The sequence below is a fragment of the Pectinophora gossypiella genome, chromosome 13 (genome assembly GCF_024362695.1).
Source record: "Pectinophora gossypiella chromosome 13, ilPecGoss1.1, whole genome shotgun sequence".
Taxonomy (NCBI): Eukaryota; Metazoa; Arthropoda; class Insecta; order Lepidoptera; family Gelechiidae; genus Pectinophora; species Pectinophora gossypiella.
Genome location: NC_065416.1, coordinates 9645900 through 9659047, shown reverse-complemented (window position 1 = coordinate 9659047; position 13148 = coordinate 9645900). Strand labels below are relative to the sequence as shown.

At 40.5% G+C, this 13148-nt stretch overlaps 1 protein-coding gene across 1 annotated transcript in view; it reads right to left on the bottom strand.

Annotated features, from left to right (window-relative positions):
* Positions 1-664: 664 nt before the first annotated feature.
* The window catches only part of LOC126371974 (acyl-CoA Delta-9 desaturase-like), a 114654-nt gene continuing 102170 nt past the window's right edge, over positions 665-13148 (bottom strand). The window contains exons 2-7 of the mRNA XM_050017466.1: positions 9369-9609; positions 7300-7430; positions 6751-6956; positions 6181-6366; positions 2919-3075; positions 665-950 (exon numbers count right to left, since the gene is read on the bottom strand). Coding sequence (XP_049873423.1) covers positions 780-950; positions 2919-3075; positions 6181-6366; positions 6751-6956; positions 7300-7430; positions 9369-9606 — 1089 coding nt within the window. The 5' untranslated portion in view covers positions 9607-9609 and the 3' untranslated portion in view covers positions 665-779. The remainder of the gene's footprint in view (positions 951-2918; positions 3076-6180; positions 6367-6750; positions 6957-7299; positions 7431-9368; positions 9610-13148) is intronic.

Sequence of the window (13148 nt, the reverse complement as noted above, 5' to 3'; positions counted from 1 at the left end):
GTTTTGTAAAACATGACATAAAAACATAAACAGCCTATATACGTCCCACTGCTGAGCACAGGCCTCCCCTCAATCAACCGGAGGTGGCATGGAGCATACTCCACCACGCTGCTCGGGTTGGTGGAGGTGACTCCGGAGCACGGAACCATCTTACATTTTCGAACAATCAGGTGATTCAACCTGCAATGTCCTTACCAAACAAAGGACAGTTTCACAAAGTGATTTCGGCAATGTTCCCATCGGGAATCGAACCCTGTCCTCCAGATTGTGAGCCTAACGCTCTAACCACTAGACCACGAAGGCTGTTTTGTAAAATTACAGCAATAAAATCAGAATGTGTTCAGCCGTATAGAGCACGGTATAAAAACTGTGTAAGTAAGTCAATGGAGATCATACAAGATAGAGGAATAAGTAGATAAACAAAAGCTAGGTACAATGGTGCAGTTACAACTGCAGGTTTCGACTCACAAAATTATATCTTTAAGGGCATATAATATTTTAAATGAAAAATTAATCCTATAAGTATGACGTTTACAATGTCATTTAGGTAAGAGCGGAAGGAGAAAAAAGTTAAGAAAATGAAAAATATATCTTTTAATATTTATTTAAAAATAACTACTTAGGTACATTTTAAAACTACACTAAAGTAAATACCTTCCACTTATACACATACTAAGATCACAATAACAATTCTTTGTTAGTTATTTAAATTATCTGTCGAGTATCCATTAGACACATGGCAATTTTAAGATCTTTGCCAGGTTAAGGTTACGACGCATCTAAGCGGTTTTCCTGTCTTCGTAGCTGACGAGACCGAGCCTCGTCTTAAGCTGCTCTGTGAACTCAGGGTCATCCCAGCCCCATATGTGGTGGGACCCATCACCTGTGCGTTGAGATCTCTGCTTTATAATGTCCTTCGTTACACTCTTCAAATCGTAGGCTTGTCCAATCTGGAGAAGTAAATTTAATGGTTATTACTATTGGTTCTTCAAAATGAGACAAACGAGACCAAAACGGCCTCTGTGGTCCATTGGTTGAGCGTTGGACTCACGATCCGGAGGCCCCGGGTTCGAAACCCGGTGGGGACATATCACAAAAAAAAAACAACTTTGTGATCCCTAGTTTGGTTAGGACATTATAGGCTGATCACCTGATTGTCCGAAAGTAAGATGATCCATGCTTCGGAAGGCACGTTAAGCCGTTGGTCCCGGCTACTATTTACTGATGTAAGTGAGTAATCGTTACATGGGCTACGTCAGGGACCTTTCACCTCAGAACCCAAAGGATAAGAAGAGAAGAAGGTCTCAACCATTAATCTAGAAGTCAGAGGGATATAACTAAAGCCCAGGCATACCTCGGACATTCCATACAAAAATTACATTCCTACCGTATGCTGCATAACGCGTAAGAGCGAGCGAGACACAGTCCACGCGATCTCTTTACTCCTTAGCGGATACGGCAATTTTAGACTAAAGTAGGACCTAGAGGGGGTGAGGTAGGCGCCCGATACGAATTGGTGCGGGCGGATACTTATCGTTCTATACGTAGGTAATAAGTATGTTAGTGTAGGCAATGAAGCAATTTTTTTATGACTATCCCATCATTAAGTATATCGTCAGTTCTAATGGGTTAGGTAATATCTATACCTAAAAGTACAAATATCTCAATATATTGGGCCGAATAATAATTTGTCAGTCCAAAAGTATTTTACTAAATGATTTATTGCCATGATTATAGGTATGACACATCAAGGAAATCCATAATTTATTCAAACAGAACTGTTATTTTCAAAGATGATTCCTTTTTTGTCCTTTTTTACATATTTTTTTTGAAATATTATTCGTTATTCTATGGCCCAAGTAGTAGACACACCACACGTTGCCAGTAGACATCATCATCAGCCCATTAAACGTCCCCACTGCTGGGGTACGGGCCTTCCCTATGAATGGATAGGGAGATCGGGCCTTAAACCATCACGCGGGCCCAATGCGGATTGATGGTTATTAACGACTGCTAATGCAGCCGGGACCAACGTCTTAACGTGCCTTCCGAAGCACGGAGGAGCTCGAGATGAAAACTTTTTTTTTTGGTCACCCATCCTATGCGACACCGGCCTTTGCGAAAGTTGCTTCACTTCAACAATCGTAGACCGAGCGCGTTTACCGCTGCGCCACCGAGCTCCTCAGCCTCAGCCAGTAGACATATCTTCCTAATAAAATTATAAAATCAATATGGGCTTATGAATCGTATTTAGATGTGTCATAATAATGTGTTGCAAGTTGCAAGATACTAGCCCATTCGATATAGGTAAGTAATTAGATAGTGTACAAATAGTGAGCACATACTCATGGGGCTTTTTATCCTGCAGGTAACTTCGAGAAATAGTAGACAGCATCTAGAATTGGCTAGTATCCTAGGTAAAATATAAATTATGAAATTGTGATTACTAAATAAAGACAGATCTAAAAGTGACAAAAACCCTTCCTTTTTTCTATTTAAGTAAAAGAAAATTGTAATAATAAGTGCGAAATTTTGACAAGTTTTTCTATGACGTCACAGGTTGCTTTTTCATACAAATTCCATAGAATAGTTTTGTGTTTTCTCCGGCAAAGTAGTAAATGCCATCTGCGGCAAATCTACAATAAGTCACGTCAAAAAAATATAAATATTAGTTTTGTGTTTTGACGTTTAATGCCAAAACCTTGCTGACCAAGGAACCTAATTTAATTTCTGGATGTATCTGAGTCTGTATGGACTTTTAAAACGTTTTATGTTCACTTGTGGTAGCTTTTTATTGACAAGTATTCATTTTGTAAAAAAGGGTGTAAGCTACCCAAATAAAATAAAATAAAATAATAGTGAAAAGTAACAGATTTGACTATTTGGAAACTACCCTATTATATTATGTGAAGGCAAACCTTAGCCATCAGCTCGATGAAGACGATGGTGGGAGTGAGCATGTTGTAAAGCGGATGCTCAGTCGCGCGGTAGTCCCACGGGAAGGTGTGGTGGTAGTTGTGGAATCCCTCCACGCAGACCATCCACACTCCGATGTTCTCGCGGGGATTCAATGACCTGTGTGAAAGAACGATCGATGAACATAGTTGGTCTTCGAAAAAATCCTGATGAAATCTGAAAACTTAGGAAGTTTTGATAGAACTGCAACGGTTTATGGGTCTGGACTATCGAGTAGGAAATACATTGTAAAAAGGGGAGTTAAAAAGGCCACATGGAAGCAATTCATCTAACAAAGCAATATTGCAATTTGACATTTGCGCATATACAATTAAGTGCGCAATGCAAACAAATGTCAAATAGCAATATTGCTATCTTAGATGAATTGCTTCGCTGTGGCCATTTTAACCCCCCTGTTCATGCCTAATGTACAAGCTATGATAGCTAAGAATAGCAAGTAGTACCTAGAACGTGAGCCGTGATTCTAAGGTCGTTTGATTCTACAACTTCCTCGAAACTTTTTAATTTTTAAGCATTAACTTACCTTAAGTTCAGTTTTCATTAACACAGTTGACTCGACTATTATAGACGGCAATACGGTTCACCTATCACGTTGGTGAGTCTCGAGGTGTGAGTTGGGTATACTTAGGTTCATCTTGCGATGAATGTTTCTATGACTACTTCATTGGGATATAGTTATGAGCTTATGTTATGTTTATTCCAATTTATATATTATGGATACCTTATACTACAGAATACGGTCTGCTTATACATAGTTATAACTTGTAAGGTGCGGTATTACTATACTGTGTAGTTATATCCATTAGGCATGCAACGAGTAGGTAAGTAACAATACAATAGAGGGATCTATGATATTAACGCTGCTCTGGGAGGCTAGCGATATTGACTTCTGGTGTTCTAAAATTTACCACCTACTTAATTTTCCTCCATCAGTCCTCAACCGCCTCCGTGGTCTAATGGTTAGAGCGCTAGACTCACGATCTGGAGGCCCTGGTTCGATACCCTATAGGACATTTTCGAAATCACTTTGTGAGACTGTTCTTTGTTTCGTAAGGTTTTCGCAGGTTTGAATCATTTGATTGTCCGAAAAAATGATTCCGTCCTTCGGTGGGCACGTTAAGTCGTTGGTCCCGGCTAAAATACCTCCACCAACCCGCAGTGGAGCACCGTGATGGAATATGCTCTATAACCCCTCCGGTTGATTGAGGGCAGGTCTGTGTCCAGCAGTGGGAGGTATATAAAAAAGTGTAAAAATTCATAATTTTCCTACTCATTGTCCATTTGAATACTAGATGCTTATTCAATTTGCCATGTGAAGACTTAGTTAATACTTTTGCATAACATCATAGATACCCATCATCCCTAACATTATCTCGTTTTTCACAGGGTCCGCTTACATAAGATTTGACAAGTCCGGTTTCCTACAGAAGCGACTGCCTGCCATCCAACTCGCGAAGAGAAAACCAGTCCAATACAGGTTAGGTCACATACCTCCAAAAATGCATTTCTCGGTAATGTGGGTTCCCTCACGATGTTTTCCTTCATCGCTGAGCACGTGCTGAATTCGAAAACAAATTCGACAATCATTGGTTTAGGCCTATGCTGGATTCGAACCTGCGACCTCAAAGAGAGAGGCTAGCGTTCTACCAACTGGACAACCAATGGGTCGCCGTAGTTACTCATTGTCGTAAAATGGTTTCGTCACTACAAGCTGGAAATACTTAATAAGTGCAAGTAAACGAGTTCGCTACTAATTGCTATAAATAATCAATTCATTATCGGTATTAGATTACCGGGGTAATTGAATGCTGGTCCCTAGTTAATTAGATTGCGACATGGCATTATCATTCTTTAAATGCATTAGTGTAACTTAGGAGTTACTTGTTTTTGTACAATAGGTAGGTAAATATTTTCTCTTTATATTTTCTAGGAACTTTTGTTTTCGAAACATGCCAGCTCCATCGAACCTTAACAAGTACTACAATCTATTACTGTTTAAACTAAAAACTAGATCTTTCCATCGAAGTCCGAGGAAGTGTCTGCTAGAATTAATAGATAGTTACTTAAAAATATTTTAGTCTAGTCTAAGGATGGTATTAATAAATGAATCTCAGCTGAGATTGCCTTTGATTGATTGATTGAGATCATGCTCAAGTCTCTCTTTTTGTATGAGAACTGTCACATTGACATGATCTTGAGGGCAGTCTCGAAGCAGAGATTAGTTTATTAATACCACCCTAAATGCCTAGTTTTTTTTTTGTAGTAAGTAAGTATTGTAGAGGAGCTCGGTGGCGCAGCGGTAAACGCGGTCGGCCTGCGATTGTTGAAGTTAAGCAACTTTCGCAAAGGCCGGTCATAAAAAAAGTTTTCATCTCGAGCTCCTCCGTGCTTCGGAAGGCACGTTAAGCCGTTGGTCCCGGCTGCATTAGCAGTCGTTAATAACCACCAATCCGCACTGGGCCCGCGTGATGGTTTAAGGCCCGATCTCCCTATCCATCCATAGGGAAGGCCCGTGCCCCTGCAGTGGGGACGTTATTGGGCTGGTGATGATGAAGTATTGCGAACGTGCGGCAGAATGGCCGGTCACTCAGGGTCACTCGGCGGATTTTGAGATGAAATGGTGCTCTGTCAATTATTGCTTCCCTATTAATGCCAGTTAACGGCCTCCTTGGTCCAGTGGTTTGAGCGTTCGGTTCACGATCCGCAGATCCCGGGTTCAAATCCCAGTGCGGACATATCACAGAAACCTCTTTGTGATCTCTAGTGTGGTTAAGACATTACAGGCTGATCATGATTGTCCAAAGATGGTCAGTGCTTCAGAAGGCACGTTAATCCGTTGGTCCCGGTTACTATTTACTGATGTTAGTTAGTGGTCGTTACTTGAGCCATGCCAAGGTTGATGGGGTTGGTAATCCACTTCACAACCCACACGATAGAAGAAGATTTATGTCGGTTAGTGACTATCCCCAGACATTTGACAAAATGCCGAGTGATGCGCCATTCTGATACTCACACTCATTAAGTATTTACTACGGAATCCGAATTAATTCACTTTGCCGATGCAACGACGATAAGCACATTATCATACGAAAAAATACATCATGTAAATCGTGTAGTAAGTAATCTCGTCCTAACAACATGTACATATGGGACAACCAAGGTGACCCCATAGACAAAATAAACACGGTAAGTACCAACTCTTACTTGTCATAAGGTCTGTATCCGAACTTGTGTGCGAAGCTGTTGACACTCCAGACGACGTTGATACCGCACGTGTACCGCAGGATGGTGGGGATTAGGAAGGCGTTCAGCCAGGTCTCGTCCCAGAAATACACCGGGATGATGGTCGGCAACACGAAGCACAGGATCGGCATCATCTTCAAGTAGTGCCTGCAAGCATACAAGTCGTTAGGTTTAGTAACTCCTAAAGTAACCAGACTGACGGTCGAGGTACCATTACGATGCCTTTTAATTATTTTTGGTGAGTAGAAGAGAAATACAAGGAAGACAAACACCACCAGATGGGAATAATAAATGTCAAAAAAGAGAACGTAAAAGATATTAGCCGTGCGAATTAATTCACACCTCGCGACCTCGCTTGTTTATGCAACCCCCTTGACTTGAGGAGTTTGTAGTTACTGCATTGTTAATTTATGAGCCATGTCAGGGGCCTTTCGGCGCAATAGTGACCTCATTATTAAGGTGATGGGATTGGTAGTTGACCAAACAACTCCCACGAGAGTAAAAGTGTTAGGTTATCTCATGAGCACTTACTTTCTCTGGAACATAACGACAGGATCAGCGTAAAGGTCAGTGAGGTCGATGCGGCGGCCACCCTCGATGACCTCTGGGCCCTTCTTGCAGCACAGCCAGCCCATGTGGGAGAAGAATAACCCTCGTTCAGCGTTATGAGGGTCTGCATCCGTGTCCGCGTATTTGTGGTGCGTGCGGTGATCGCGCGCCCATTCGAAGATGCTGTCCTGTTGAGTCACGATCGGCGCACGTACAGGATTTGTATCATAAGTTATTTATTTTCTTGATGAATGATTCTCGGACGATCAGGTAAGGTAACAGTGAATTATTGCACGTTATAGTTGAAGATTTTCTGACACATTTGATTTTAAAAAATCGTAACCAAGTTATCTTGTGGACAAAGGAAAAGTGCATCAGAAGGCGATCATATGAAAGGCGCATAGGTACTTATGAACGCGATGAGATTGCCTTAGGCCTGGAAAGTTTGCGTTTGTTAAACGCAGGTAGAAGATTATGGTAAAGTTGGGGTTTGAATGAGTTCATTGGTGACTTGATGTAACTGTTAGTTACCTGAAAGCCCATAGTCTGCCACAGCATGAGCACGACCCGCAGCGGCGTGCGCGCCTTGAAGCAGCGGTGAGTCCACAGACGGTGGGAGCCTGCGCCGATGCCGATCGCGCACATCAGGTGCACTGCGAAAGCTGGAAGACCATGCAAAATCATAAAATGGGGCATTTTCTCGAAATAACATACCCAGTAACATATCACCTGGGGGTTTGAAAAGGCAGTATTGCTATTTGACATTTGCGCATATGAAATCAAATGCGCAATGTCGACAAATGTCAAATAGCAAGGTTTTTTTGTATGATTTTTTCAATGTGGCGTTTTTAACTCCCCAAAAGACAAAAAGATGATTCTGCAAAGAGCCACGTTCATAAATCCGTTGATCAAGGTAATTACGTTTTCGTGAATAAGCCACGCTTGGAGCCACAAGAAGACAACGATACGGAATCCATTTAGGCTGTTTTAGGCATTCTTGAACGGAAGTTGATGGAGAAACTTAATAACAGTCAAAAGGCATAAGTACGTTAGGTAGGTTCGAATCCAGCACAGGCCTAAACCAATGGTTGTCGAATTTGTTTTCAAATTAATGTTTAGATCATAAATGATTATCACGTGATCAGCGGTGAAAGAAAACATCGTGAGGAAACCCACTTTCCCGAGAGAGATTTTCGAAGGTGTGAAGGGATGACCTAACCTGTATTGGGCTAGTTTTCCCTTGGAAGGTCAGACAGGCAGTCGCTTCTGTAAAAAACCGGACCTGTCAAATCTTCAGGTTAGGTAAGCGGACCCTATGAGAAACGGGATAATGCTAGGGAGATGATGTTTTTTATTTTTATTTTAGCACATTTTTTATACTGTTTGTAATAAGTGAACTTATAAGACATAACTTTCCCATTTATTTTGCGAATTAACTTCAGAAATTAATTAGAAGTTTATGTCAACTTTAACGATAACCTGAAAGTTGGTACAACGTTGTCGTCGAAATATCAGTAACTTCAGCTAACTTAGGCAATTGACCGATTGGCCCAAGGGAAAAAAATACGTTTTCATCGCCTATTTTATTAGCATTATAAGTATTTGTTCATAGTTATGAATAGAACGTCTGTAGATTTGAAACAATCGACAGAATTAAGTAACTTTTGAGTACTACTTACTTACTACTTTTTTTTAGTACGAATAGGTACATAATTTACTTAACGTTAAATTAAACATTGAACATGTTATTACGCTGTAGAGGTACTGTATACCTACATAATAATTATCGGCTACTAATCTAATCTAATCTAGCCTACAAGATCCCAATGCTGGGCAAAGGCCTCCCCTTTCTCTTTCCATTTTTCGCGGTCCTGTGCGTATTCCGGCCAGTCCCTCCGGCAAGCGTCCAAGTCGTCACACCATCTCTTTCGAGGTCTGCCACGACGCCTGTACCCGTCATGGGGCACCCAATGCGTGACTATCCTTGCCCACCGCTCAGGGTGCATGCGACAAACATGTCCGGCCTAATCCCATTTGAGTTTGGCGGCTTTTCGTCCCACATCAGCGATCGCATTGGCTACTATCGCACATTAACAATAATTAAGACTAATTGGCTTAATCATAACAATTATTATATTATCTTAGCCGATAAGTCCATCTTAGACCTTCGTATCAACAGAGCTTCCATTGGGAATTGTGGTCGTGAATTTATGTTTGTATGTATACTTACTCACTCGGAAGTTTCCGCTAGTAGGAACATGTTAGAAAGACATATCGTCCTTGGAAAGGCAAAATTACGTAAGCACCAGAAGGCCATTCCGAAAAAAACCGGTTAAAGTATTTTTTCCATATTTTAAAAACCTTTTATCCAATTTAGATATAATGTAAACGTAAGATTACCTATATTGTTCATTTTGTGTGTCTAACGATATAATACGGACTGCTATTTTAGAATATTTTGGCGTAAGTACATAATTTTGCCTTTCCATTGACGATATTGCTATATTTGCTTCTTTTGCTCTGCAGTTGATGCATTAGCATCTCCTATTAGGGTAGCGGGATTAATAATTAATATGTTATTTAAATACACGTGTACTCACCAAACACATTAGTCTGCCATTTAGCCGATGTGAACACCAGATAGACCGCATAAAGGGAGGCGATGTGCAGGAAGAGGAACCACAGGATGTTGCCCCAGACGTATTCGTGCGTTCTGGGTGTGGCCTTCTTGAGTCCCGTGACGTCCTTGGCGAGGCCCAAGTCCTCCGTCTGCGTGTCTGACTCGAATAGGACACCGCTCACTGTCGGGTCTACTGCTGGTTTCTCTTGGGGCGGCATTTTCTGAAAATGAAGAATAATGTAAATGGAACAATAACAATATCATTAATATGGTTTATTACTCACTGGCTATTTCTAGGCAGGTGCAGTCGTGGTAGACCGCAAAGGGGGTGTGATGATTTCAATGTTTATCGGAGGGATTGACCTGAGATAGCGCAAAGTCGAGAGGAGTGGAAAAATTAAGGGTAGTTTGCCCACAAATGGGAATAGGCTAGTTAAATAAGACAGAATAACGAATATGATCGTTTCGGTAGTTAGGTAGCTTCTGTCGTCCAGTGGTTGCGCGTTGAACAGAAGATCTGGAGGTCCTGGATTCAAATCCTGGTGGGGACATAATCACAAAAAAATCATGTTGCGATCCCTACTTTGCTTAGGATCACAGTGAATGTTACAAGAGCCTTAAGGGTTTCTGTTTAGTCGACTCAGAATAAAACTTTTCACTTTTACAGCACCTAGGCATTTTGTCTTAGGTATAACTACTTAATATAAGTACACTTACAGTTCTAATGTTGTCCTACCATCAGCCACGTACAGACTAATCTGTCATATTCTAGTTGCCTTTATATATAAGAAATTTAAACAATAGGATATTACACAGGCAACCTTTGAGGTTATTGGGTTGCACTAGTGAATGAAACTGGGTGGCTTAACAATTTCGTAACTATGCATTATAGGTACTTACTGAAAAGAGAATAAATACATTAATTCAGATAAATAAACATTACCTACCCAAACTCAAAAAAGACTTTATTCAGTTAGTAACATAATCAGTTTTTGTTTAAATATGTTGTCGCACGTCTCATCCGCTTAAAACTACTGCAGCTTCTCTACCAACAAATTAGCTGCAAGCAAATCTTCGGCGATGGGCCCTAGACGTTTTTAAATAAGGTTCCAAGTAATATAATTAAGCAAATGTAAAACATATTGTAAAAAAATGGTAAGTAAATGAAGCTCATTATAATCGATACCTACAGATATAAGTAGGTAGATACATAACATGTAGCAACTTACTTTTAAACTCCCATCCGTAACAGATTGAGGTCGATTCATCACGAAATACTTACAACCTACTCGCTTGTCCCACTGTGTGTGCAGGAATCATCAAATTTTGACTAAATCGGGGGAGCTCGGTGGCGCAGCGGTAAACGCGCTCGGTCTGCGATTGTTGAAGTTAAGCAACTTTCGCAAAGGCCGGTCATAGGATGGGTGACCACAAAAAAAAAGTTTTCATCTCGAGCTCCTCCGTGCTTCGGAAGGCACGTTAAGCCGTTGGTCCAGCTGCATTAGCAGTCGTTAATAACCATCAATCCGCACTTGGCCCGCGTGATGGTTTAAGGCCCGATCTCCCTATTCATCCATAGGGAAGGCCCGTGTCCCAGCAGTGGGGACGGTAATGGGCTGATGATGATGATACCCAAAAACTTTCTTTTTATTCACTTTTATTGTTCCATTCTGTGAAGTTATGATCATGGAAATGATGATCTCCATAGCGTTATCCCCTTTCCACAGGGAAAAATAACTGGATGCATGTTCCTGTCTGTGAAGTATTATTTATTAATATCGTTATTTGAAATTCATAGTATTGTACCTAGTTTTAAATTAATTTTGGTTATTTTGGTGGCTGTTTAGAAGCATAATTACATTTTAAACTTTCTCTGCTTCGGACGACGTATCAAAATGACAATCCCGGTTGGGTTGAGGTATTGGGGCCACTGTAGTCGTTAACCGAGTTGTCAGAGTTCCTGGCCTCCCAAAGGCCTCAAACTTTGGATAACTGCTACGACCAACGCCGTCCCATGAGACCTCCGAAATACAGTGAAGCTTGAAATGAATACAAATAAATGGTTACTTTGACTCTACCCCTATTCCGTGATTACCCTCCGAAAACTTAGAGTCGACTAAAGCTGGCAGCAGGCCAAAATTCTTAAGATGATTTCGACCATGATTCTGAGTTGATCGAGTGGAATTTCCTGTCAGAAAATACATGAATATTTTAGTGTTTTTTAATTAATTTCAGTTCTATTAAAATTTGATATCAACTCAGAATCATGGGCTGAATCATCTCTCAAAGTTTTCGTTACGATGTCACTAACACCCTGTATTTTATAGGAGTCACCATCGCCATACGGCTTGGACATCCATGAATGACGTCATAGTGGCACTATAAAAAAATACCCTAATATTGTCCTTCCGAAATAAGAACCATGTGCTGAGGTTTTGATATACAAATACATTATATTTTATTTAAAAGTGATTGGTTTTAAAGTACCCGTAACGTCGCGTCGTCAGGGTGGGGAATTTTCCCCGGTTCATTAGACAGGGAAGGCGGTGACCGCACCATATCGACCTACTGACCGATAGATACCTCTAGGTACACTGGTCAAACTCAGGTTTTTGTCAAGCGTAGAATATATTACAGTTTATTGGACTTGAATTTATTATAATAAGACGGCCATCTAAGAAAGTACAGTTTTCTTTATCCGGGATATTAACACGCGCATGTTCCAAACACGACTATGCCGAGAAAAAACATCAAGAGATCATAAAAATAAAGAAAGAGAAGAGAAACTCGTCAGAAACATATTCAAAGTCAAAGAAAATATAAAAATTAGATAGACTTAGTAAGTACCTAATAATATTGTTTGTGTAGGATCTCGTTATAAATAAATAAGTATTGCTTGAGTTTATATGTAGGTATATAGGTAAATATTTTTTTGCCAACTTGTGTGCCTGTATCATGCTATCATGTCATGCATGCATGCATTTTAAGGTAAAGCCATGGATGGGAAGCCAACGAACCATCACCTACATAAATGGGGCTTAAAGGAGTGGCCATACTGTGAATGTGGTCACCCGGATCAAATTTCATCTCACATAGTGAATGAGTGCCTTCTACACCGGTTCCCAGCTGGCATAGCCCAGCTGCATTGTGTGACGGATGCGGCAGAGACTTGGCTAGGGGATCTTACGCTGGATATATGATCCACGCAGGATATTTTATTTTACACAATAAAAATAAGGTAAGTATTATTTAATAACCAACCAAACTGGGATCACAAAGTGATTTTTGTGATTTGTCCCCACCGGGATTCGAACCCGGGACCTTCGGAAAATCACGTAAAGATGGTGTGATGAAGATGGATTCTAAAACTACGGGTGTTCCGTTGGATGATGTTGATACCATGTGCGGAACCGTTGGTAATTTCCGCCAGCGTGCAAACTGCACGGTCCCGTACTATTTTCCTTACCATTTCAATGTATGCTGGCTAGGCTGTTTCATTTAATACCCTTCTAGTAGTTAAGTATTATAGTTCTGTTTATATTTGTTTAATTTATCAATTATTGTAATTGTTGTTTTGTTGATCTACTCTGAATCGGATTTTGCGTGCGTGTATGATGTGATTGGTGAATATAGAGGAATGCTTTTATTAAATTTATTCCCTATACTTAAAGGTTGCCTGGAAGAGATTGCTACATTAGAAATAAGGCCGCCTGTTGTATTACCTAACTGATTGTAATTGTATAAAGAGTTTTTGTATTGT